General features: G+C 39.7%; 1 protein-coding gene across 1 annotated transcript; it reads right to left on the reverse strand.

Annotated features, from left to right (window-relative positions):
• Positions 1 to 909: 909 nt before the first annotated feature.
• Positions 910 to 22,081, reverse strand: LOC100727028 (alcohol dehydrogenase 1-like). Its single transcript, XM_003468019.4, has 9 exons — positions 16,952 to 22,081; positions 13,277 to 13,378; positions 11,633 to 11,771; positions 10,508 to 10,595; positions 10,184 to 10,403; positions 9,794 to 10,054; positions 9,167 to 9,302; positions 6,648 to 6,786; positions 910 to 1,102 (listed from the first exon to the last, which is right to left on the reverse strand). Exons 1-9 carry the CDS (start codon positions 16,988 to 16,990, stop codon positions 1,078 to 1,080), a joined length of 1,149 nt encoding a protein of 382 aa, XP_003468067.4. The 5' UTR covers positions 16,991 to 22,081; the 3' UTR covers positions 910 to 1,077.
• Positions 22,082 to 22,434: the final 353 nt, after the last annotated feature.

The raw sequence follows: 22,434 nt of genomic DNA on the forward strand, positions 1-22,434 counted from the left end.
CACTGAGAATGTTTATAGTTGTAATGTAGCTCATGTATCATAAGCACTTAATGTAGTTTTCAGGCCGAAGTAGAGCCAAAGACTTATCTTTTTATTATTCTTGTCTTCTGCATTTGGCTAAGGATCCAAGCAACGATTCCCTCAATCCCGACTAGTTGCTCTTGCATCATCCATGTTCATATCTGGAGAATCAGCACACCAAGATACCAGCCAGTGTGTGACAAATGCCATCAATAATCAATGTGGCATTAAACTACTTATAAACTACAAAAGTGGAACACAGAAAGGAATTGACTCAGGTCCACTCTAAGGCTGCAGGCCTACAGAAGATGGATCAGTATGTTAAGTGGAAACAGAAAAGATGTGATATTGTTTGCAAAATGCGTGAGTGAGTCAGCATTTGCTCTTCTTCCATTCCAACCAAGAAAGGTTAGCCCAGGCCTTTTCATGTTTTGCTTGTACTTAAGAAGGGAGCCTGTCGAGGAAGTTATTTCTGAAATGACTCAACTCACATACACAGGGTGGAGAAGCATTCCATACGATGTTTTTTAAAAATATAAGCTGAATTGAGACCTTTCAAAAATAAATTTTAAAAATCTAAAGTGAGATTGTGACAAACATGGAGGTGTAGCCCTGTAATCCCAGCACTCAGGAGGCTGAAGAAACAGGATTCTAAGTTTGAGCCTGGTCTGGCAGCTAAGAACCTGCCTTGAAATGAAAAATTTCAAAAGCCAGGAAGGTAGCTCATTGAGAAAACACTTGAATTCAGTCCCCAGTATTACTATCACCACCACCACCAAAAAAAAAAAGAGAGAGAGAGAGAGATCTTTGGTGTAGATGCAAGGTCATTATTGGCTCTTCAACCAAATCTTGTTGCTTCTCTTCAAAATTTAGGTCAAAATGTATGTATGTGTTCAAAATAGTTAATTTTATTTAATAGCTTCATTTCTCAAAATTCTAGGAGTCCTCTCTTTCTAATCCTGGCCTTTATGTATTGTAACTAAGTTACCCAGATGATAAAGAAGAACAAAGATCACTCTTGGAGATAGTCAGTTTTCAATCTTCATTATCTGACTCTCAAAATAAGAGGACACATCGGATGCTGAAAAACAAAAAACACAAGTATTGAAGCCACCAACTTTCCTGTCAAATACACATCATACAAAATAATTACAGAACATGTGCTTTAAGGGACAGACTTGTCCACCCATGTTTACTTCTTATCCGTCAACCCTTCCTCACCCCACAGACATCAGAAAATGTCTCTGGGATCAGATCCAGTGGGTCCCTGGCAATTATGATTAGCAAAGAAACTAAGGCAGGAGGATCCATGACCTGTTACCTGTCTTGGACAGTCATAGGTTCATTTCCCTCTGACTTCTGATCACTCCAGCTGCCTGCTTTTTAGTCTAGTGAGAGAAGGAGCTTCCTACAGGTCCTCCCTCTCTGGTTTCTAAGTGCTGCATAAAAGCAATCACTGTTTTCCATCTCAAACTGAACTCCTTTCATTCCCCATGTCCCATGGCACTATGCCCTTACTGTTAACAGCTTTCAGACTGCTCTCTACCAGGAAGAATAACATACACTGAAAACTAGAAAGCTTCTGAGATATGAACAGTATTCTAAACCCACTGTTCTAAAGCATTTGCATTAGGGAATTTTGTTCATTAATTAATGTTCTTATTTACTGATTTATTTAAACAAAATTTTTTTATTGAGCAGCTTCCATGTTTGAGGCATTGTACTTGCTGCTAGATTTATAATTTAAAATGTGACATTCAAGAATTCACCTTTCAAGGTGGACTAAGGGATATAACTGCAGGTACGTTCGAGTGTGTAGGATGGAAAACCATATTACTGAGCTTTTGCTGGATCATTGAATGGAACTGCCTCCAGTTTCACTGTATGAATGTGCACTCTATATGCTTTAATTTTGTAATTTGGATAACTGTTTCTAGGAAGATAATATGTAACCTATTAACTGGTGATTTCTTACTGTATATTCTTTCTTGAAATACTGTATTATTTGTACCCTTTTGCTGCTTTGTTTTTTTAATGTCCTTTCTTTTTTCTCTTTAAATAAAAAAAAAGAATTTGCCTTTCAAATAACTAATCAGGTGATTACAATATAGCGTCTTACATGTTAGCATGGGGAAAGTATGGGTGGCATGCGTACAAGGCGCTTGAAGAGCTCACTATGCCGGGTGCTGGAGGGTGTGTAGGAGTAAAGAGCCATGGAGTCTGCCTGGGTGGGCATGGCTGGGCTGGCTCAGCATGAGGGATGTTGGGTGTGAAGGTTCAGGGTCATAGATGCCTCCTTCCTCCCAAGGGCAGGATGGGAAGGACTAAAAGAGGCTTCATGAGACTGAGCGCCAGAGGTAAAATGATGGAATGTGAAAATATCATGAAAGATGCACACACAGGACGGAGCAGTGAGCATCTGGGAGCATCTGCTCAGCTGGCAGCTGTGTGATCTTGGAAAGCAGCTTATGCTTCTTCAGGTCTCAAGTTTCTTTTCTTTTTTGAATATTATAAAATGCATTTATTATTTTTGATGAAAATACAAAGATTTTCAAATCTTCTTAAACAAATAACTATGAAAAACTTATTCCAGAAAGCAAAATACAAATTGGAATTGTAACCACTAGATTGCCTTTTGTAATTTTACCCCAACCCTAGGAAACAAAACAATAACCTGAATTGTTACCAACGCGAGAACTGAATCATTTCAGCATAAATCTAACACATTCCTTTCAGGGTTCCACTTCTACGAAGTGCGTTGATCAGTTTAATCATGAATAACACTGAGTAACAGAGCAAAAGGAACCGAGTCATCAGCTGTGACCCGTACCCCCCTCTAATTACATCATAACAAAGCTGACGGTTTGGTCAGGCTCTGAATCCCTCATGACCCCAACCCAAATCTTGCAAGCAAAGACTACGATCTGTCATACAACTGTGCACAAGCTGCAGTGCCCTACGTTTTATCTTTCTATAGGAAATAGTCAGTTATTTAATGAAAATATTAAAACACTACTAGCAGTCCCTCATTTTCGGAGTTTGTCTACCAAACACATTACGTAAGAACTGACTACACGAAAGTTCCTTTAAAATTCACCGAACAAGTTACAATTTGAAACCTGTAAGAAAAGGTAGTTGGAATGCCTAATCCTCACATATTTTAATTACATTTTTGTTTTTTTTTTTTTAAACAATCTCACTATACAGGTTAGGCTGGACTTGAACTCACTATGTAGCCAGAATTGGCCTTGAACTTGCAGCAACCCTCCTGCCTTGACCTCCCAAGTACTGGGATTACCTGTGAAGGCACCAGGCCCACCTGTCACGTTGTAACTTCTACAGGGATATAATGTGTATCTAAAAAACTTTGCTCACAGAAGCACTAACTATAAAAGGGATAGTCTTTTAAATAAAAATAAAGAACTAATTGATACCTTTGTTTTATGCACACCATAATAACTAAGATGAATTCACCATCTATCTGAATTCACTGTCTATTCCTGTGACCAAAAAAATAAAATAAAAAATTTAATGTCATACTGAGTATTTTCTAGCCATTAATTGAGAAGTACTTTTGAAACATTAAAACTGACTTAAAAAGAGGTTGGATAGCAGCTATCAAAGCGTTATTCAAGCATGATTTTGAGGATGCTTTCAGGTTCAGAGTTGGCCTTCTTATCAAACATCTTCATAACTTCATCAAACGCTTTAGCAGAACTGGATGCATCTGTTACTTGACTTTCCCCATTTCTTCAGATGAGTCCATGACTGGCTTCGTCGCCTGAAGCTAAGTCTGAATCCTCTTTCGCAAGCTTTCTCTGTTGTCATCACCTCTACCACTACTTTCCCCTCTCGATACAGTTCAATACAGATCTCAGTATTACACTCAAAAAACAACAAAAGATATATCTGCTTTCCATCCATGGCCTTGTTCCAACCTTGCAGGTCGTCTTGATTTCTTGGAAACCCATCCATCAAGGGTTTATTCTTCTGGGCATTGGCAGCCATTGTCACAGAAACTGAATATGACCAGTGGTGAGTAGCCTCAGGTCAGCCACTGGGAGCTGGGCTCAGCTCACTCCTTGTCTCTAATGGGTGGGAGGGCTGGGGAGGGTGGGATGGGAGGAGGGGAAGCAGGAGCCCCAGCCCAGCACCAGGAACTCAAGGCCATGGGGCTCAAGCTTTTCCATAAATGAAAATGATACCATGTAACCCCAGAGCTTGTATCTATTCAGAACCTATAAAAACCTATGTTCTCCAGGTCATAAGCACAGAGGGTTCTATGAGTGCTTTCCTTTTGTGGGACTCTGGCCTATTCATGCTTTTGTAGCCCAGGAGTTTCTATATGGCTTCAGAGGCCTGGTCTGTGTTTTCTTTCCTCAGAAAAGTTCATGGAGGTCCGAGTACTGGTTTGCCCTGTTACCACACAGACACTGCCAGTGTTTAAAAGAATGTTAATTAAGTCTAATGTTTCTCAGCAGTACCTCATACTCAAAGCAATTCTAACAAATTAAAGAGGAGAAGGTTGTCTGGGAACTCACGTTGGCAATGTAAACCGCGAGAGGCTTGAGCTGAGCGAGCTGGTAAACTGCCTTGCTCTAAGGGGAAGCTCTGGATTAGGTTTCAGAGTGGTGAGGATAACTGCTTAAAATCAGTGGCAAGGGCTCACCGGTGACCGCAGTGTTAGTCACAGTTCATGTGAAGGGCAGAAGTAGCAGCTTGTATGTTCTTATGTGTTTACTCTGTCGAAGTGGCCACCTTATTAATAAAATCATGTTCTCCACGTCAACAATGACTATCCCAATTTCTCAAAAAAGTACATGCATCTTTTCATTTATTCCCACAGTTGTGGTAACTTTAGTTTTTAGATATCTTTGTGAATGCTAAATTGCGTATGCATGAAAATCTATGTCTCTTGAATTTCAGTTTTTCTCAGACATTATTGTGTATGTAAGTAATATTTACTTAGTCTCATATCCCCCAGTTTTTCCAAATTTTTGACATGCTTATCTTTTCCTATGAAGATGTCCTTCTAATTGACTGTTGGCAAGTTAAGAATAGTCTGTTGTTTTTCTACAGCTAGTGATAGATACTTTCTTACTAGCAGAGACCGATAGAATGTAATTATGTGATTAGCAACTGGATATGGCAGTAGAATCTTTAGCTTAAGATTTCTTTAAAGGGGAATCAGATTCAAAATTCTATCAGCCTACTTGGTCACCTTGTCATAGGCCCTGTACTGCTCTCATTTTCTCTGATCTCCATATATGTAACAGTAGAGTCGGTATGACAGCCAGCAACGGCTTCAGCACCAAATAAACCAACATTTGTGCTTTTCAGATCCTTTACTGCTGACTTAATTTCAGTCAGTCTGCTCAATAGACATTATAAATTTCAACCTAAGCTATCACTATTTATATCCATCATTTTAAGGTAGGATTTCAGAGCAATATCGTATAGTTGGGCTTAAGAAAGGCAAGATAGAGAATTTAGTTCTCTTTGGAAGCAGAAGTTCTTGCACTTTTACTTATTTACATGAAAAATATTTTTGCAGCCAAGACCTTTACATTGACTACACAAACATAATGTATCCCTTGCCAACTGTACTGTTTGCTTTTTAGTATGTACACATTTCAGTCTTTCTCCTGTGGGGATAGAAGAGGGCAGTAGGCAGTACCGGGCATGACCGGGGTGACTGACAGGGAAAAGATGACCAGTCCTTACACTGCATGATGCACTTAGCGAGGTTGCCCTCTGTGGGACCTGTGCATACATGTGCTATGTGCCCCTAGAGCCTACAAACTCTAGCTCTCCCCAGAAACAAAAGCCAACCCCCTGATTGGCCTAGATTATGCCAATCATCAAAGCATTTAGTTTTAGGAATCAGCTTACCATCATAAGTATGAACAAGTCAAAGACACCAGGCTGAGAAGATCAATTTGGCTCACTTGCTCTTCGGCAGTCCCAGCTTTTGCAATATTATAATTAAACCTCTGATTCACTTTACTTTCTTTCTTTCTTTTATTTTATTTATTTATTTTTTTTTTGAGTTCCTGATTTCAGGCAGAGTGATCTCTGGTTTTGAGTCGGTCTCCCATCACCTGCTGCATTCCTCCTGAAGTGAGGGCACCAAGCCAGGGCAGTGGGGTGTCTCCTAGCCTCCCAGACTCCTGCATGCTGCACCTGGTTCTTATAACTAGTCCCAGTATCTATACCCAGAATCTTCATGTTACGGGTCTACAAGTCCCCAGACTCATCCCAGTGGTGACTTTCTGAGTACTTGCCTCATTTTGTTTAGTAAGAAACTAAGTCTTTGTGCCCTAATCCTTGAGTCGTGGATGCTCTGACCAGGAATAATATTCAGCTCTATACCTCAGTTGTTTATGTACTATATACGGTGTCTTGCCCTCCAGATCACCAACTGCCTGAAAACTTAGTTCCATTTTCTCTGTGGGTCTAGCACAAGATCTTGATAGATAGTTTAGTGACTGTTTTCTGAATAGAAATGTCTGAAATATCAAATAGTAAATTTTTCAAACAATTTTGGACAAAGTGGAACATATGAGATACCTCATGCTGGTGCATCTCACACACATACATATGCATGACTCACACACAGTACTTACCAGTGTTCACTGCGGAACAGTTCAAATGCCTTGTTAATTTTTTCAAAAGGAAACTGATGGGTTATAAGTGAGTCTGTGTTAAATTTTCTTTGCATATAATCTGTTACCAGTTTAGGAATACGGGATCTTGTTTTATACTCTGCAGAAGGAAAAGAAAAGATAATGACATAAAAACTACCAAAACTGACCAAAACTACCAAAAATCCAATGAACTATTAATGTAAAAGGTTGATAAAAGCATTGTTAGCAGATAGTTGCTTACTTTGGATCCTTTTCCTAAGCATAAAACACGAGGTTATTTACTCCGTAGGACAATCCAGTAACTGCTCAGTTAGTAGGGTGGCCCAGATGTCCTAGAAAAGCCCTAGCCAGGGGAGCCCTGTGGACTGTGGAGCAGACCCATGCTGTTCTGGTCACAGTGCATCGCCCCATATCTCCTCTTCCCTGCAGGCCCTGCCACACCCTGTGACAGCTTACCTTCCAGCTGATGGGCCTGAGTTACCTGTCTCCCTCCACTAAAGCCTCCATGCACATCGGCCTCCCTCCACTAAAGCCTCACATTTCAATCCCAGAGATAAATCTGCTCTGCAGATGTACCTCGAAAAGCAGTGCAGTGAGGCACCATGCCTAGGTCTTGGGTCCTACCTACTATTTAATCACCAGGATTAGGGCACATATGAGTTATCTTTCCTGTTTTAATAACTTTGAGAAGACTTAAATTTAGAGAATACAAATATTTTTCTCTGATTATATTAATCATGTTTTCTAATTTCTATATTTTATAACACTTTTGCATTACAGGTTCCTGGGGACCAGAGAGACACTATCTCCCAAGGTTAACAAATTCTTGGAGACATCAGAGAACTTGTCTAGGGACACACTTTTGATTCACAAACCAACCAAGATCAAAACCATATTGCCACTTTCCCCCGTGCCCCTGTTATCAGGCAGTGGAGACACTATCCTTACCCCTAAATCAGCTCAAAGCCACTTAACAGATAGCCAGGGGTCACCCTCGAAAACCACTCAAGCCATTGTCAACTGTTCCTTTCCTATAAATGCCATAATAAAGCTCTGTCTCCTAATTTCCACTTCTTTATGCCTCCTCATGGACCTGGGTGCACCACTGTATGGACTTGCATGGGTAAAAATGCCCCCTGCTCTTGGGACCTGTAGGCAAATGTTCTTTAAAAACAGTTGTATATCTATTTGTCCTCTTTTAGCCTTGGTTAAAGTGAACTCTATTTATATTTTAAGGCACCAATGCACACCTTAGAAAGTGGTAAAGTTGAGCCTAAATCTTTATATCCCCAACAAAGTTCTTTACAGATATTTAATGTTTTGTTTAGGGCCATAAACAAAATGCTAATTAAGATTGGGCATAAAAGAAAAGTTGGAGGTCTTTAAAATGACAAGTGGTCCTCTTTATCAGAGTCCTAACTGCAAATATTTTATGTTGCTTAATAAATAGAAAAAGTGTTTTTTGTTTCTTTTTTAATTTTTAATTTTTTTGAGATACAGTCTCAATATGCAGTTCAGGTTGGCCTTGAGCTCACTTTGTAGCCCAGGTTGATCTCAGACTCCCCACGATCCTCCTGCCTCAGCCTCCCAAGTGCTAGGATTACAGGCATGCACCACCATGCCCAGCAAAAGGTTTATTTTGACTAGTGTATTTGGAGGTTCCAATCTGAGACTGTGGTGATTAGGGCTTCTAAAGGCAACATATTGCTGTGGAAGCATTTGGGGGAGAAAACCGCTTATATTATGGCCCAGAAGGCAAAGTCAGTGGAAAACCAGACCTGGGTCCCAACACAGTCCCTGCTGAAGCATGGCCCCAGAAAGCCAAGCTTCTCTCCAAAGGCCTCACGGCTCCACCATGATAACCAAGCCCCAAACACATAGACACGCGTGACATTCAGTATAGCGTTGTCCATCTTATTCTTACAGAGCAAATTAGAATGATAGGTAAGATGAGACTGTTGTGGATAAACCAGCACACAAAATGTACTTTCTGGGTGAGTTGTGTCTCTCTGACAAGTTGCAGCTGCATGGAGGATGTCAAGGCTCGCTGAGCTTTACCATTCTCTAGTTAAAGAATGGGCTGAACTTTCTGTTCCCATCCTTAAATACAGTGTCGATCTATCATTTTTAAAATTCCCTTTAGAAGACTTACGGATCAATACCGTGAGACTTTTTTCTAGTCTTCTTTTGTACCAGGGAGTCATCCAGAGACACACCATGGCTCTTCATGAATTAGGGAAAATCAGAGTGCAATAAGCATCATAAAATGTGACTCCCTGACAGCTTATCAAGAACATTAAACTCATAAGTTCTTTTGCTGCTATGGGCAATGAATATCTATGTTGGGAGGTAAGTACATGCTTTTCTGTTTTTGATAGATATTTATTTCCTTTCACTGAGTATTATTTTTCCTGCCTTCCCTCCTCATCATTTCTTACCAAGGAGCAGCCAGGGTGTCTGAGATTCTGAGAAAAGAAAAAGAGAGCAGCAGGACCTACCTCCCAAGGTGCCCCCCTTCAGAGTCCTCCCCGGTAGGAGCATCAGGGGGTCAAAGGAGAGTTTTGAGTCGGAGGGCGCTACTCCAATAATCACACACACCCCGTAGCTCACGTGGCATGATTCAAAAGCTGCAACCTAATTCCACAAGCAAAACATTAGCTTCTCAGCCTGACACCATCATAGCCACAGTTCTAAAACATATTGTCAGGATAACAATATGGTAGAAACACCATAGAATTGAAAAGTATGCAGTACGCTTGCAGTGAGATCCTGAATGAACTGCTTAAATTCAATGTGATTATGATTTTTAATACTTAAGATACAGATACTATTATAACTTAACTAGCACTACACATATTAAGTGGAATAAAATATGAAAATGCATTAGCACACCGTGAGACACATAAGATGTGCTCAGACTAAAATGAATGACAGTCATTTTATCAAAAACAGGTGTAACTCAGTGGTAAAATGTGTGCTTACATGTGCCAGATCCTGAGTTTAATTCCCAGCATAAAAGAAAACCCCTCAACTTCCCCAAATGAAACAAAACAGAAAACAAGATTAAATTAACTTCATGTCTTTACAAAGCTGATGTGTGAGTATTCATACCCAAGGTCACACACCATGGTATCAGTGAGTCCAACAGCTTCAAAGGCAAAGTCAGCGCCGCCACCTGTCATTTCCACCACCACCTCCTGGACAGGTCCCTTGAGGTTCCGTGGGTTGAGACAGTCAGTGACTCCGAGTGCTCTCGCCCGGGGAAACTTGTCTTCAACGATGTCAACCCCAATGATCCTGGAGGCACCAGAGGCTTTGCAGCCCATGACAACTGCTGAGCCGATTCCTCCGAGTCCAAAAATCACACAGGTGGAACCTGGGGTGACCTGAAAGTTCAGAGAATAAATTCTAAATTTGGCTTTGACAGTGTAGGAAAGAGCTCTCTGGTTGCATGGCTCTGGACTTGACACTGTGTAGTTAGAGTAACGGAGCAAAATTCCAAAGTATATGCTCACCCTGGCAGTGTTAAACACGGCTCCAAAGCCTGTAGGCACTGCACAGCTCATGATGCAGACCTTATCCAAAGGGGCAGCAGCATCGATTTTCCCCACTGCGATTTCATGGACTACAGTGTATTCGCTGAATGTGCTTGTGCCATAAAGATGGTAAATCTTCCTTCCCCTGCACGTAAACCTGCTGGTTCCATCCAGCATTAATCCAGTTGGTGAGAGGACACTGTTGCACAGACACACAGAGTGACAAAGAAGACTTTTAGCTCAAAGTCAGTGCCTGGTACACTGAAAAGTGCACGGGTGAGAAGCCAACAAATCAGAACTCACTTCTCCTTAACACACATGTTCCCCTTGGGGTGCAAGCAGTATCTACATTCTCCACATTCAGGAAGAGGAAATAGTAAGACTTTATCTCCTGAGGAGAGAGAACAAAAAAGCAGTGAACAGCTTGGATGGAGTCACAGAACAAGGTTAAAAACACGTTTACTCATAGGAAATTGCAGTAGATATTATGAATGTGTTTTAATGAAAATTGTCATTAGTTTTGAAGTTAATTAATACTTCCCTTTGAAATGAAAACAAATCAATTGTAATACAAATGAATGAAAGATATGAGAATTTTGAGATTTACTTTGGAAGTAAAACAAATTCAAAGATAAAGTAAGTTAAGTCAAGAGTGTTAATCAATGTCTGTGATATAAGGCATAATTAGCATCCTAATCAGCATCCTAAGGCATAATTATCCTAGGAGAGAGGCAGTTTATACTTAGTATATACTTAATATTTGTGGAAATAGTGAATTAATATTCTAGTGTTAACACTAAAATTAAAACTCATTTTGAAATTGTTGATTACTGGACAGGAATTTAGACATGGCAGCTCCTTAATTCCCGCTCTGCCACTCAGTGGCTAAATCAACTGAAAAAAATAATTTTTTCCAAGCTTCTCTTTCCTGATGCTTAACGTGGGCATAAAATATATATAATACATCTGTTAGAGTAATACGTCATAAATTATTTCAAGTATAAACATGGTGAACACAAATTCTGGAGAAAATTGTTATAAATGACATCTGCTCCAATCACTTTAAAAGATCCTTCCGAGTATCTGTGTGCAGATGCATGTGTGTGTGCAGAAAAAAAATCTCTCATACATATTTTAACAGTATAATTGCATATATATATTCAATTCTTAGTTCAACTTTTTGATAAGTAGACTTGCAATCTTTATAGAAAAATTCTTCTTTTTCTTTGAGTCCTTTCAAGCCAAACACAAATTTGGAAAATTCTGAACCTTAGGCTGCCTATATTTTGCACTAAACCTGGTATGCAAGTGAATTTTAATGTTTATGTCAAAATTGAATGGTTTCTTCTAACTCTATTACACCTTTGGAGAAAATGAGAGAGTGGATTAGCAAGAGCACCCAGCACTGTGTCTTCCTCATCTCCTTACCTGGCTGGACAGTGGTTACGCCTTCTCCAATACTCTCTACAATGCCAGCTCCCTCGTGGCCCAAAATTGCAGGGAATGGCACTTTGTCTTTCCCTTCCAAGATGTGTTTATCAGTACCACAGAGCCCAGAGGACACAATCTAAAAAGTAAAAAGAATGACTGGATATAAAATACTTTGTTACAAAATTATTGCATGTTTCAGAAAAATACAATGCTGCAAAATCTAGAGGCAGAATATACTCTTTTAAACCTTGGGTTTTTCATTTGAGGTTCTATCAATTGTGTTCCTGTCATACAGCTGTTTGAGAAAAAGAATCCAAGCACTTAGTAAATACGTCTTTGTCTTTATAATTTTCCTTAGACCTCATAAACATCAGGGACTTGTTTTCTGGCTCCTTGCCTAAAAGTTATGTGATCAGTGGATGTGGGAAAGCAGACCGCCCAAACCCTGGGGTCTATTTCAATACACGCACTCAAGTGGAAGGAGCTCCTGGGAGAGAGCACTCCGATGCTTCTTCCCCTGCATTACCGTCTACCCGCCACGCAGAGAGACTGAAACACGAGGCTTTTCATGGTAACTTGCACGTCCTGATCCTAGCACAGTAGTTCATGAGTTTTTCATGAAGTTTTTCAGTAGTTCAGAGTTTTTCCTTGAAGACTCTGCCATAGTGCAATTTTTTTTCTTTCTTCCAACTTGTAAGTGGTTTTCAGTTCAAATGGCCAGTTAGCCTGTCATCTGTGAGCCAGGAAGAAAGCGTTTACCAAAGCCTAGCAATGCTGGCAACTCTTCCACCCTCCTGAATTGTGAAAATGAATTTGTTTTAAACCACCTAGTCAGTGGTATTCTCCTGTAGCCGCTGGTGAAGACAGAGCTCTTCTCATCCTGCCCTGCATGGTGAGAGCGTCTTCCCTACTAGTGAGACCTGTTATTATGGGGTAGATCTGCTGTGTCTGCAGCAGAGACTCCCGGGAGTTGGGCGGGTTGGGAGCTCAGTCTTCCTGCTGTTCCCACTGAGAGCAGTCTGCTGGGTTATTCTCTCAGTGCAGCTTCTTCTTCCAAAACAAAATACTGCAGACTGGGTAATGTATAAACTACGGAAGTTCAGGAACAGGACATCTGGCGTCTGGCAGGGACTTCCCTGCCCTGTGGTAGCATTTATGCACACAGAAGAGCAGATGCTAAATTTAAATCTCTTTAGGATCCCAGTCCCAGGGTCACTAATGTACTCCTACGATAACAATTTAATCAGTTCATGAAGGTGGTGGCCACATGGCCTGGTCACCTCCCTGTTCCATTACATTGGCCACTAAAAAATCACACCAGAACGGCTACCTAACCACACATCTAAATAACATTTTAACTATTGAAAAAAGAGGGTCATGGGTCAACAATAGCCTGTGTTGATTTTCAAATTTTTGAAAACCACAGTGTATTTAAAATATTTATTAACATTTCATTGTTTCTACATGTTCTATTTGTGACATTTTATAAAATACAATGATCAAACCTTATGTATGGCATTATAAACCTGGTGTAAATAATAGGAATTCTAATTATCAAATGCCATTCATCCTAAAATCATAAAATCATTCTAGACACACATGTGTGCAGAGATGCCTACTAAAAGTCTCACTTATATTTACCTTAATTCGAACTTCTCCAGGCTTTGGTGGATCAACTTCAACTTCCTCAATGGACAGTGGGGCATTTGCTGTCCAGGCAATGGCTGCCCGGCATGTGATAACCTAGATATATTTAAAAATCAAATGATGAAGTGAGCTTTTATTAAAATAAAATTAAAATCAGATTAAAATCAGATGAGACCTAGTTAAATTCACATCTGCTTTACTGACTGGTTCCACTTTCACCATTCTGAAGCACAGATAATCTATTATATTTACTGAAAATTATGACATGTATGATACATATATGAATAAGATAAAATGTTATTATGGGTGGCATTTCTATGAATATTATATATATGAATAATGTAAACAGTTGCAATGGGAGACATATTTTTTGTTTGAAGAACTTTTATCCAATTGGTGTGCTTAAAGGATTTGTCTGTACTCTAAATGTCACAATGATTTTTTTTATTGACCAGCTGATTTATGGAGCTTGGTTCAGTTTTATGAATGTAGTTTCAGTACTGTAATTTCTAACATAACTCATTTATTTAAAACAGAAGATGAGTTATGCAAATAATATAAGACATGGTGACAGTTATTTTGTAAATAAGACAAGCAGTTGTATTAATTTTACTTCTTTTGCAAATTTCATCCTAATAAAATATGAGGAACATTTTATCCTACATTCATACTTAATTTCTGTATCTTGCAACCTTTATTCATTCATCACATTTTTATTTTTAAATCTATACAACTCACACTTTGATATTTATGTGCTGATTCTTCTACATTAATAAGTGCTTATATTTGAAGAATGATTCAATTTTTGTACAAGCTTGTATAGTAGTTTACAGAAGGACTGACTAAGTTATTTGTTTAAATAATATTACTTCTTTTTTTACACTTTGATCTGATTTCTTTTTTTACCCATCTCATGCACTCATAAGATTTATTTGCAAGTACACAATTTGTTTCATACATATTGAGTGATTAAGTCATTTAAAATACATGCATGCACACATAGAGAGATATTCACATTCCATTGGAAGTGAAGCCAAATTTTTAAGAGATTTATATAAGGCAGAAGAATATATGGATGTCTCCTAATGAAAACTAGTAGTACTAATGATTATTAAGAATTTATAATTAGCGTAGCTTTGCACTTTATAGGCTTCCTCAAATACATATTCTTATCTCTACAATCTATCTAAGAAGCTGAAGTAATAATGATAGCACTAACTATAAAATTGAAAGCAACTTATTTACTAGCCTTCTTTAACCCCTTCCCAACACCCATCTGTAAAATAAATGAAATCTTTAATTTCATTGAAAATTAGTATCTAAAACTGGAGTGTTAGTGATGCTGGACTAGATCACTGCCTACTGAATTTGCTGATATTCTTTGAAATGCAGAAGACATATACAAAAGAAATGGGATGCTATTTGAGTATAAAAAGCATCCAATGTGGTTTAGATCTATAAATTGAGCGCCACAGATAGTGAGAAATAATTAGAAAATTTAAATCCAGAGGAAAAGTCCAATACATTTCTTAAATTGTTCTGAGTCGGCCATTTGCTACATGAATCTTGCAAAACATTCAAGCTGTTAATATTAATTTTGCCCCTATAAATCCTTTTTATGTTTCAAATTCCATCTGAAAAGGACAAGATCACAGTTTCTCAGTTCTTAGATAACTCCCTGAATTTCACATTTAAATCATATTATCTATTGAATTTAAGGTGCTTTACTTATTTAAAAGAGAAGCCCATAAATTAAAAATCTTGTGTCACTTGTTTCTTACAAAGATAAGAGCCTCAACCCCCAGGGCATCACAGGAAATTTTTTGAAAGGCACATTATGGTGGATGTACAACTACCATGTCTGTTCTTTATAAGTATTTCTACTGATGAATTATCAATGTTAATTTTATGATTTTTAAGCAATGTATACTTAACAGGAAAATATCAATAATGTATTAAATTTTTAATCTGTAATGAGTGATGTTTAGAATAAGCGTCACATTTTCAATATCAACTGGATCTAAACAATAATAGCATAAATACATTCCTGTGTGAACTGAATAAAACTCTACTACAAAAATACTCTTTACTTCAATTAGGCCACCTAATGCAGTTTTCTCACATGAGAACAGTGTGTTTACACACAAGAATCACTTACCCTGATCACATATGTGTTTGGCTTTCCTGTCTTCTTTGGTTTGACTACTTAGCATCTTGCTGGTCTACCTTTTTCTTAGCAGGGTCTTGTGATGGTCCACCTGTTTGTTCTCTGGTCTACTCTAGAATTTTTTTGCAGAGTTCTCTGAGCAGATACATACTGTTCTTCCTCTTGTATCAATCCCAGCCTCAATCATTTAATAAAATTTCTCCATAGTATTTTGTGCTTGTCATTTTCTTTGTAAACTATGAAACTAATTATGCCTGACATGTTTAGGATTGAGTAAAGCATAACCACTGGCCAATACTTCATGCCTTGAATAACTTCATAATTGCCACAGAACTCATCAGCACCTACTCTGCCTTTCATCTTGTAAAATGTGATCATTTCTGGCTTCATTTGCAAAGATTCACTGTGAGTCTTTTTGTTTCTTTGTTTGTTTGTTTGAGGACAGGGCCTCACTATGGAGCCCAGGCTATCCTTGAACTCACTGTGTAGCACAGGCTGACCTTGAACTTACAGGATCTTCCTGCCTCAGCCTCCTGAGTTCTGGGGTTACAGACGTGTACCATCACGTCTGGCTCATATTAGTGTAACATCTTGTAGTATATCATTCATTACAAACAATTTCCAACAGTGAATTATGATATTGGCTTTCTATCCAATAGGTTTCACCCCTGGCAAGAATCTAGTAACATTCTCAGAACTACTTCTAATGTTGGATCATTCAGGTACACATGACCATTTTGACTGAATATTTATTTACATTACTGTTTTCATCCTCATCTGTATTAAGGTCTTCATTCTGCACTTCTCCATCTGTCATATCTTGCTAACTTCTTTGGCTAACATCATCCAAGTCATCATCAGTAGCCAAGTAACCTGATGACTCACTTTCACCCTCCTCCCAAAGTCACAAGAGTGAATTTTCCTACACTATTGTACTGAATTGGGCTAATTCTGTTCACACTTTGATACATATGCATACACCTTGCTGTTCATTGTACCAAATGGTGACGCAAAGATCCCTCCCTGGATCCACCAGTGTAGCTGCTGAGATGCACAGCCAGCAGCTATTATCATGTTGAACCTGGCAGTGAAAGAGAAGTAGGAGAAAACTTTCCTGGCTCGGGACAATCAAAATAAGTCACTGTCTAGGAAAAACTACCACAGAGAACCCAGTGGTTAGGGAAGCTATGCGTAGAGTCCAGAATCCCAACAGCCCAGTATCTGCATCTTCCACTGCCAAATTCTGAGCCTGCACCTCTCCCCTGGGAAAGGTGATGTTTGCTCAGCAGAGCACTCAGTGCTGAAACGTCCTCCACCCTCCCTCACTTCATGCAGCTGACACCCTTGATCTTGTTTCTTAAACATCAGCTACTTACAATTTACCAGGAAAGCAGGGCGCACACACACACTTGTACTATCTACAACATGGCATCAGGTAGTAAAGTACGTGAACTAGTGATAGCATACATGAGACAGCATTTCAAGAGTAAACCATGACTTACTTTGCTTGGTTTTTCCGTGGAAACTTTATCTTGTTCCATCTTTCCTTCTGGCTGGCTCAGCTGTAGAGCTGTGTCTTCTAACCAACCTGACCCAGTTTATATCAGAGTTTCCTCACCTCTCAGAGTGACTCAGCCAGTGATTATTAACCGCCAGTGATTATTAACCAATGAGAGAGGCAGAAGAGGGAGAAATACAATATTGAAAAGGGGAAAGAAAAGAGCAGATATAAAATTGAGGATGGGGGATAAAAAAATGTTTGGAGATAAAGTAAAAAAGGGTTAGTAAAAAAGGAAAAATGTGGGTAAAAAATTTAGAGGAAAAAAAAGAAAAAATAAACAATAACAGCTTGACTTACGATCTTAAGATCCAATGATTTCTTTTAGATATCAGCTTCTTTTATCATTTTTAGCAAATAAATTTCAATATGACTTTTGAAAAGCACAACCAAGCCACTGAAAATTGTTTAACTTTATATCAGAATGAGTTTGAAATTTTGAAAAGAAGGTTTATAAGTCATTTATTGCCTAAATTTTTAAAACCTTTAATTTTCTTCAAGCTTACTCCTATTTTTTCCCCAAAGAATTATAAGGAAGAATTCTGAGGCACATGTGATAGGGTACGGGCACTTCCCCACAGCAAGAACAAGCCTCACAGCCTTAGTAATATTTGGGCATTTTTCTGTTGGCTGAAGGCTATTGCATCCTTGATTTTTTTTCAAATCCATTTTATTCAAGGATAAAAAGAAAGAAAAGAAGAAAAATGTTGGAGACCACTATGAAGCAGCTCTGAGCAGGACTTAAAATGATGTAACGGGCTTTTTATGTTTATCTGTGAGTCTGTCCTCGGCCCTGGCCCCTTGCCTGGTGATGGGAGCTGATTCCTAGTAAGTGAACCTCTACGAATCACTGGTCCTGGCTAAGGCCCGTAGTAGCCTATAATGCCAGCGATACCTCAAAAGGGAAGACAAGGCAACTGCTGAGGACACCTGGCTCAAACACCAGATCTTACCAAAATGACCCAGTTTATAGCAGAGTTTCCTCACCCCTCAGAGTGACTCAGCCAATGATTAAGCAGATAAGAGACTCAGCTGCAGGCATTTGACACCTGCACTCTCACTCCTACTATAAATGTCTTCATGGAGCTAAGACGTCCTAAACTAGCATAATTTACTACTTGGAGAAGTCTTTGAAGGGTCTCCCAAGGCCCTGCTCATTTTGCACACTTTCTTCAGTTCCCTCGCTCTTTCTTTAGACCTAATAAAAAGGGAAATCCAGAGAAGTCTTTGTCTTAGCTCCCAGAGTCTCGAACTCAGCTAAAGGGTTTTGATCCTCCTAGAGTACTAAAATCATACCACTTGTCTCATTTGTTTAAGCCTTCGTTGTATACTTGTTTGGGAGATTGGGGATCTAGGTCAGAACTCGATAGATGAAGAAGAAAAAAACAACAAAAATTTCAAAGCATGTCAATCAGGGGACAATGATGATACATACTTAGCCCATTGTCATCCTAAATCATTGACCCAGAGCACAAGACATCTGCATTCAATTGTCCAACCAAAACCAGCACAAATCTTTCTCTTCAGTGAACTCAGAGAAATCAATTGTATAGCTATATTAACTATTTTATATACATATACATACACATACACATATATATGTTTTTTCTTTCAACTTGTCACACTAATGAAACAGTATGATATTTACATGTGTGTCTTATATTTCACTAATGAGTAGATTCTAATGTTGCATTCTTTTACCTATAAAAGTATCCAGTTTATCATTCTTTATGGCTGAGTAGTACTCAACTGTATAAAAAATACCATATCTTTTTTGTCCATGCCTCAGTCGATGGGCATTTAGGTTGTTTCCATTATAAGCTGTGCGGCTATAAACATAGGTGCACATATATTTCTGTGTTGTGATGTTTTTAATTCTTTTGGGATGAAGGGAAAGAGCTGGTTCACATGGAATCGGCAGTCCTAGTTTTAAGGAATCTCCACATTGATTTGCATAGTGGTTGTACCAGTCTGTATTCCCACTGCATCCCTGATATTATCAGAAAAAAGTCAGATTCACCTAACACCTCAATGTGAAAATAAGTCCAAATCCTTGATACTGTTGGAGAAAGGTTAGTGGCAACTTATTATTCTTCATATGTTTTGGTTAAGCCAATTTATGCTGTCACTTTGAAATGAACACTTTCGAAGGAGTCCCCCTCCAAAAAATTCTAGAATCTGTAAGATGCAGTATAAAGGCACTCTTATCAGTGTCCACCAGACATTCTTTCAGAACCAGAGCCTTATTCACCTCCTCTCATGCTTCTGGATTGGCATGATGACCACAAGTGGTCCCCAACCCTTACCAGCCTTCAGTGGCAGGCAACATAGAAAGCTGTGTGACTTACTTTAATAATGGCTTCTGATGCAAGACACTGTTCTGCTAGGCTTAACACTATCTGCCATTAGGGTGAAAACTATTGGACACATACTAACCTCTTTGGAGAAAGAGATTATTACAAACTGTAAGCCTGTGAACTTCCATACCCAGCTGTCTATTACACCTTAGCAAGCTTTGTATGTTCTCTATGGATTACTAGAGGAAGACCTAAAAGTGAGAGTTAAACCTTGGTTAACATATGGCACATGAATGAGATGGGTGCCCTCCCTTGCCCTTGGTATCTTACCAGATATCATTGTACTGGAGAAGGGCACCTTTATCCTGGACACTTTGGCTACTGCATTTGTCACCTGGATGAACTAAAGGAAGAGCAAAGGGACTTTACACGTTCTACAGATGATAATGCCTCTATCACACACTTGAAAGTCACTGAAGAGTTGCTGATTCTCATTCCCTCAACCTGGACATCTCTGGAAAGGATACAACTTGAGGATTAGAACAATTGGCTCATCTTGAGGCAGACATCTTAGATAGCAGACGCTTGGGGCAACAGTTAGCTCCATGTGAATATTTTAATGGAGTCTGTACAATTCCCAATGATACACTCAGTTGGTCTGACCAATGGTAGCCTCAAAACTTAATCCAATGTTGGTCCCTTCAGGACAAAGAATTTTGGGAAATTTGGGAAATTTCCTGTCTCATAGGTATTCACAATTATAAATCAATAACACATGTGAATGCTCATATATAATCCAAAGGCATGATACAAGGCCTCCCTTCAGTTACAGACATTTTTATAAGTGAACAAAGTATTTATTCAACCTCTCACAATATAAAACTGGGCTTTGAAACAAGATTTTCACTACAGTTTCATCTCTACCAGACTGGGGACTCAGGTCACATGGAGTTCCATAGTGACTGACTTACTGTAAATTCCATCAAATGATTGTTGGCAAATTTTAAGTCTTCAGATGTCAGGATATCATGATGATAAAGTAACTGATTGTGTTTTTGATGTTTGCTTCCCAGGAGCTTTTAAATCTCACATCTTAGAAGAAGATCTGTAAGTTTTTTTCTTTCGGTGTTGGTGTAAGTTCAAATGATGCAAGCAAGAGCTCGTGGAACTTTATCCTCGTCCCACTCCTTAACCACAAGAAACCCAAAGCTATCACTTAAGCTTGTTCTCTTAAGTCAACTTGGACTTGCTTGAAAGCTTGCTATAATCTTGCCAGAGAGCCTCATCATGTTCACGATGAACTTTCATGGTCTTTTGATGTCCTTGTTCATAAATTTGTGGCTACCACAATGTTAATTTTAGGCCTGCCATAACTTACTCGAAACTCACTTATCCTGTCCTGTTTGGCCTCATTAAGCCTTCCCTTCACATGGAGTTGTTCGGAGTATGATCCCTTTGCTCCTCACCCCACTGCCCTCCAGCCTACACACCCACAACTGCCATGATCAGACTTACTAATTAGCACTGGAGTTATGTAAGTTTCCCACTTCACAAGCTCTCTTTGACTGAGCCACTGTTTCCCGCAGCACTCTCCTAAGCACAGCAGCGTGTAGCTTGGCCAAGTCCCGCCAGAAAAATTCCACATTGCCCTTTCTCTTGCTCCCCATCTACTATGAGTTAGTAGATGCTGCTTCCAAACTTTTTGTCCGCTTCCCATCATCACTCCTGAACTCTCTGGGTCCTGTGAGTAACATGTCTTGTTTCATGAATTTTGGCTTCACTTTCTTGTTGTGTCTCATCGACTATGTACCTTCATCTTCCCTTGGTCAGCACTCTCCTTGGCTTGTGAACATTCACAAGACAGACACCTCAATAGCAAAATTGGAATACAGTCTCGACAATTCACTTATTAATTGGAAGGGGAGATCCATTAATCTCTGAAATGACTACAATACTGTTATTTTCTGATAAATGTTAAAAGGAGGGTGTGCAGAGGAGGGGCTGGGCGGATCTGGGGTGCCTGCATCAGCCTCCCCCTGTGTCTGGAGGACTGTGGATATCTCAGCAAGCAGGGAGGGATCGCAGGTTCCTGAGGCACCTCAGCCTGTGGTGAGTGCTCAGCGCACTCTGCCCAAATCCCAGACTGTTCCAGACCCTCCAGGCTTCTGGGTGCAGTAAAGTGGAGAAGTGGGTTTGAGGCCTCTACATCCACCTCCCCATCCCGGCTGCACTTGGAGAACTGCTGAGCTTCCAACAGGTGGGCAGGCCCACACTATCCCCGGAGCCCAGCCTGTTTGGGCCTCCCGCACCTAGCCATCGGTGTGCAGAGGACGGGCTGGGCGGCTCTGGGGCGCCTGCATCGGCCTCCCTGTGTGTCTGGAGGACTGTGGATGTTTTGGTGGGCAGTGGAGCATCGTGGGTTCCGGAGGCCCTGCAGCCTGTGGTGAGTACACAGCGCACTCTGCCCAGAGCCCAGACTGTTTGGGTGCCTCCAGGCTTCGAGGTGCAGTGAGTGGAGTGGTGGGTTTGAGGCGTCTACATCTGCATCCACATCCCGGCTGTGATTGGAGAGCTGTGGAGCTTCCAAAGGGCAGGTGGGCTCACAGTGAACCTGAGGCCCAGCTTGTCTGGAACTGCGGAATTCTGAGCAGGCAGAGGAGGGCCACTGGTTCTGCAGGCCCAGTGGCTTGGGGTAGCGTGGGGCCAGAGTCTCAAGTAGCTGCAAATATAGAAGGGGATTTCCCACAGATCCTGAGGAAGCTTTCAAATAACACTTGAAACACAGAAATATAGGAAAATGACAAAATGAAAGACCAAATTACAACCTCAAACCTCCAGCCCATCTCAAGAAACCCTAGGAGCAATGTATATAGAAGAAAATATATGCCATACACCTCAAATATTGGACACAATAGCTACTGAAATTGACAAGCAACTCCAGGAAACTTTAAAGAAATTCAAACTCGAAATAATCTCCCAGATAAAAGAAGAAATGATAAAAGAAATGAAAGAGATTCTGAATATATCTAAAGAAAACACAGATAAAAAATTGAGGAACTAAACAAAAAGATAGAATCCCTAGATGAGCAATATAAGAAACAAACAGAATACATAATGCAGATGCACAGAA

Source organism: Cavia porcellus, unplaced genomic scaffold (genome assembly GCF_034190915.1).
Source record: "Cavia porcellus strain 051 isolate PalLab524CR breed Dunkin Hartley unplaced genomic scaffold, mCavPor4.1 scaffold_14, whole genome shotgun sequence".
Taxonomy (NCBI): domain Eukaryota; kingdom Metazoa; phylum Chordata; class Mammalia; order Rodentia; family Caviidae; genus Cavia; species Cavia porcellus.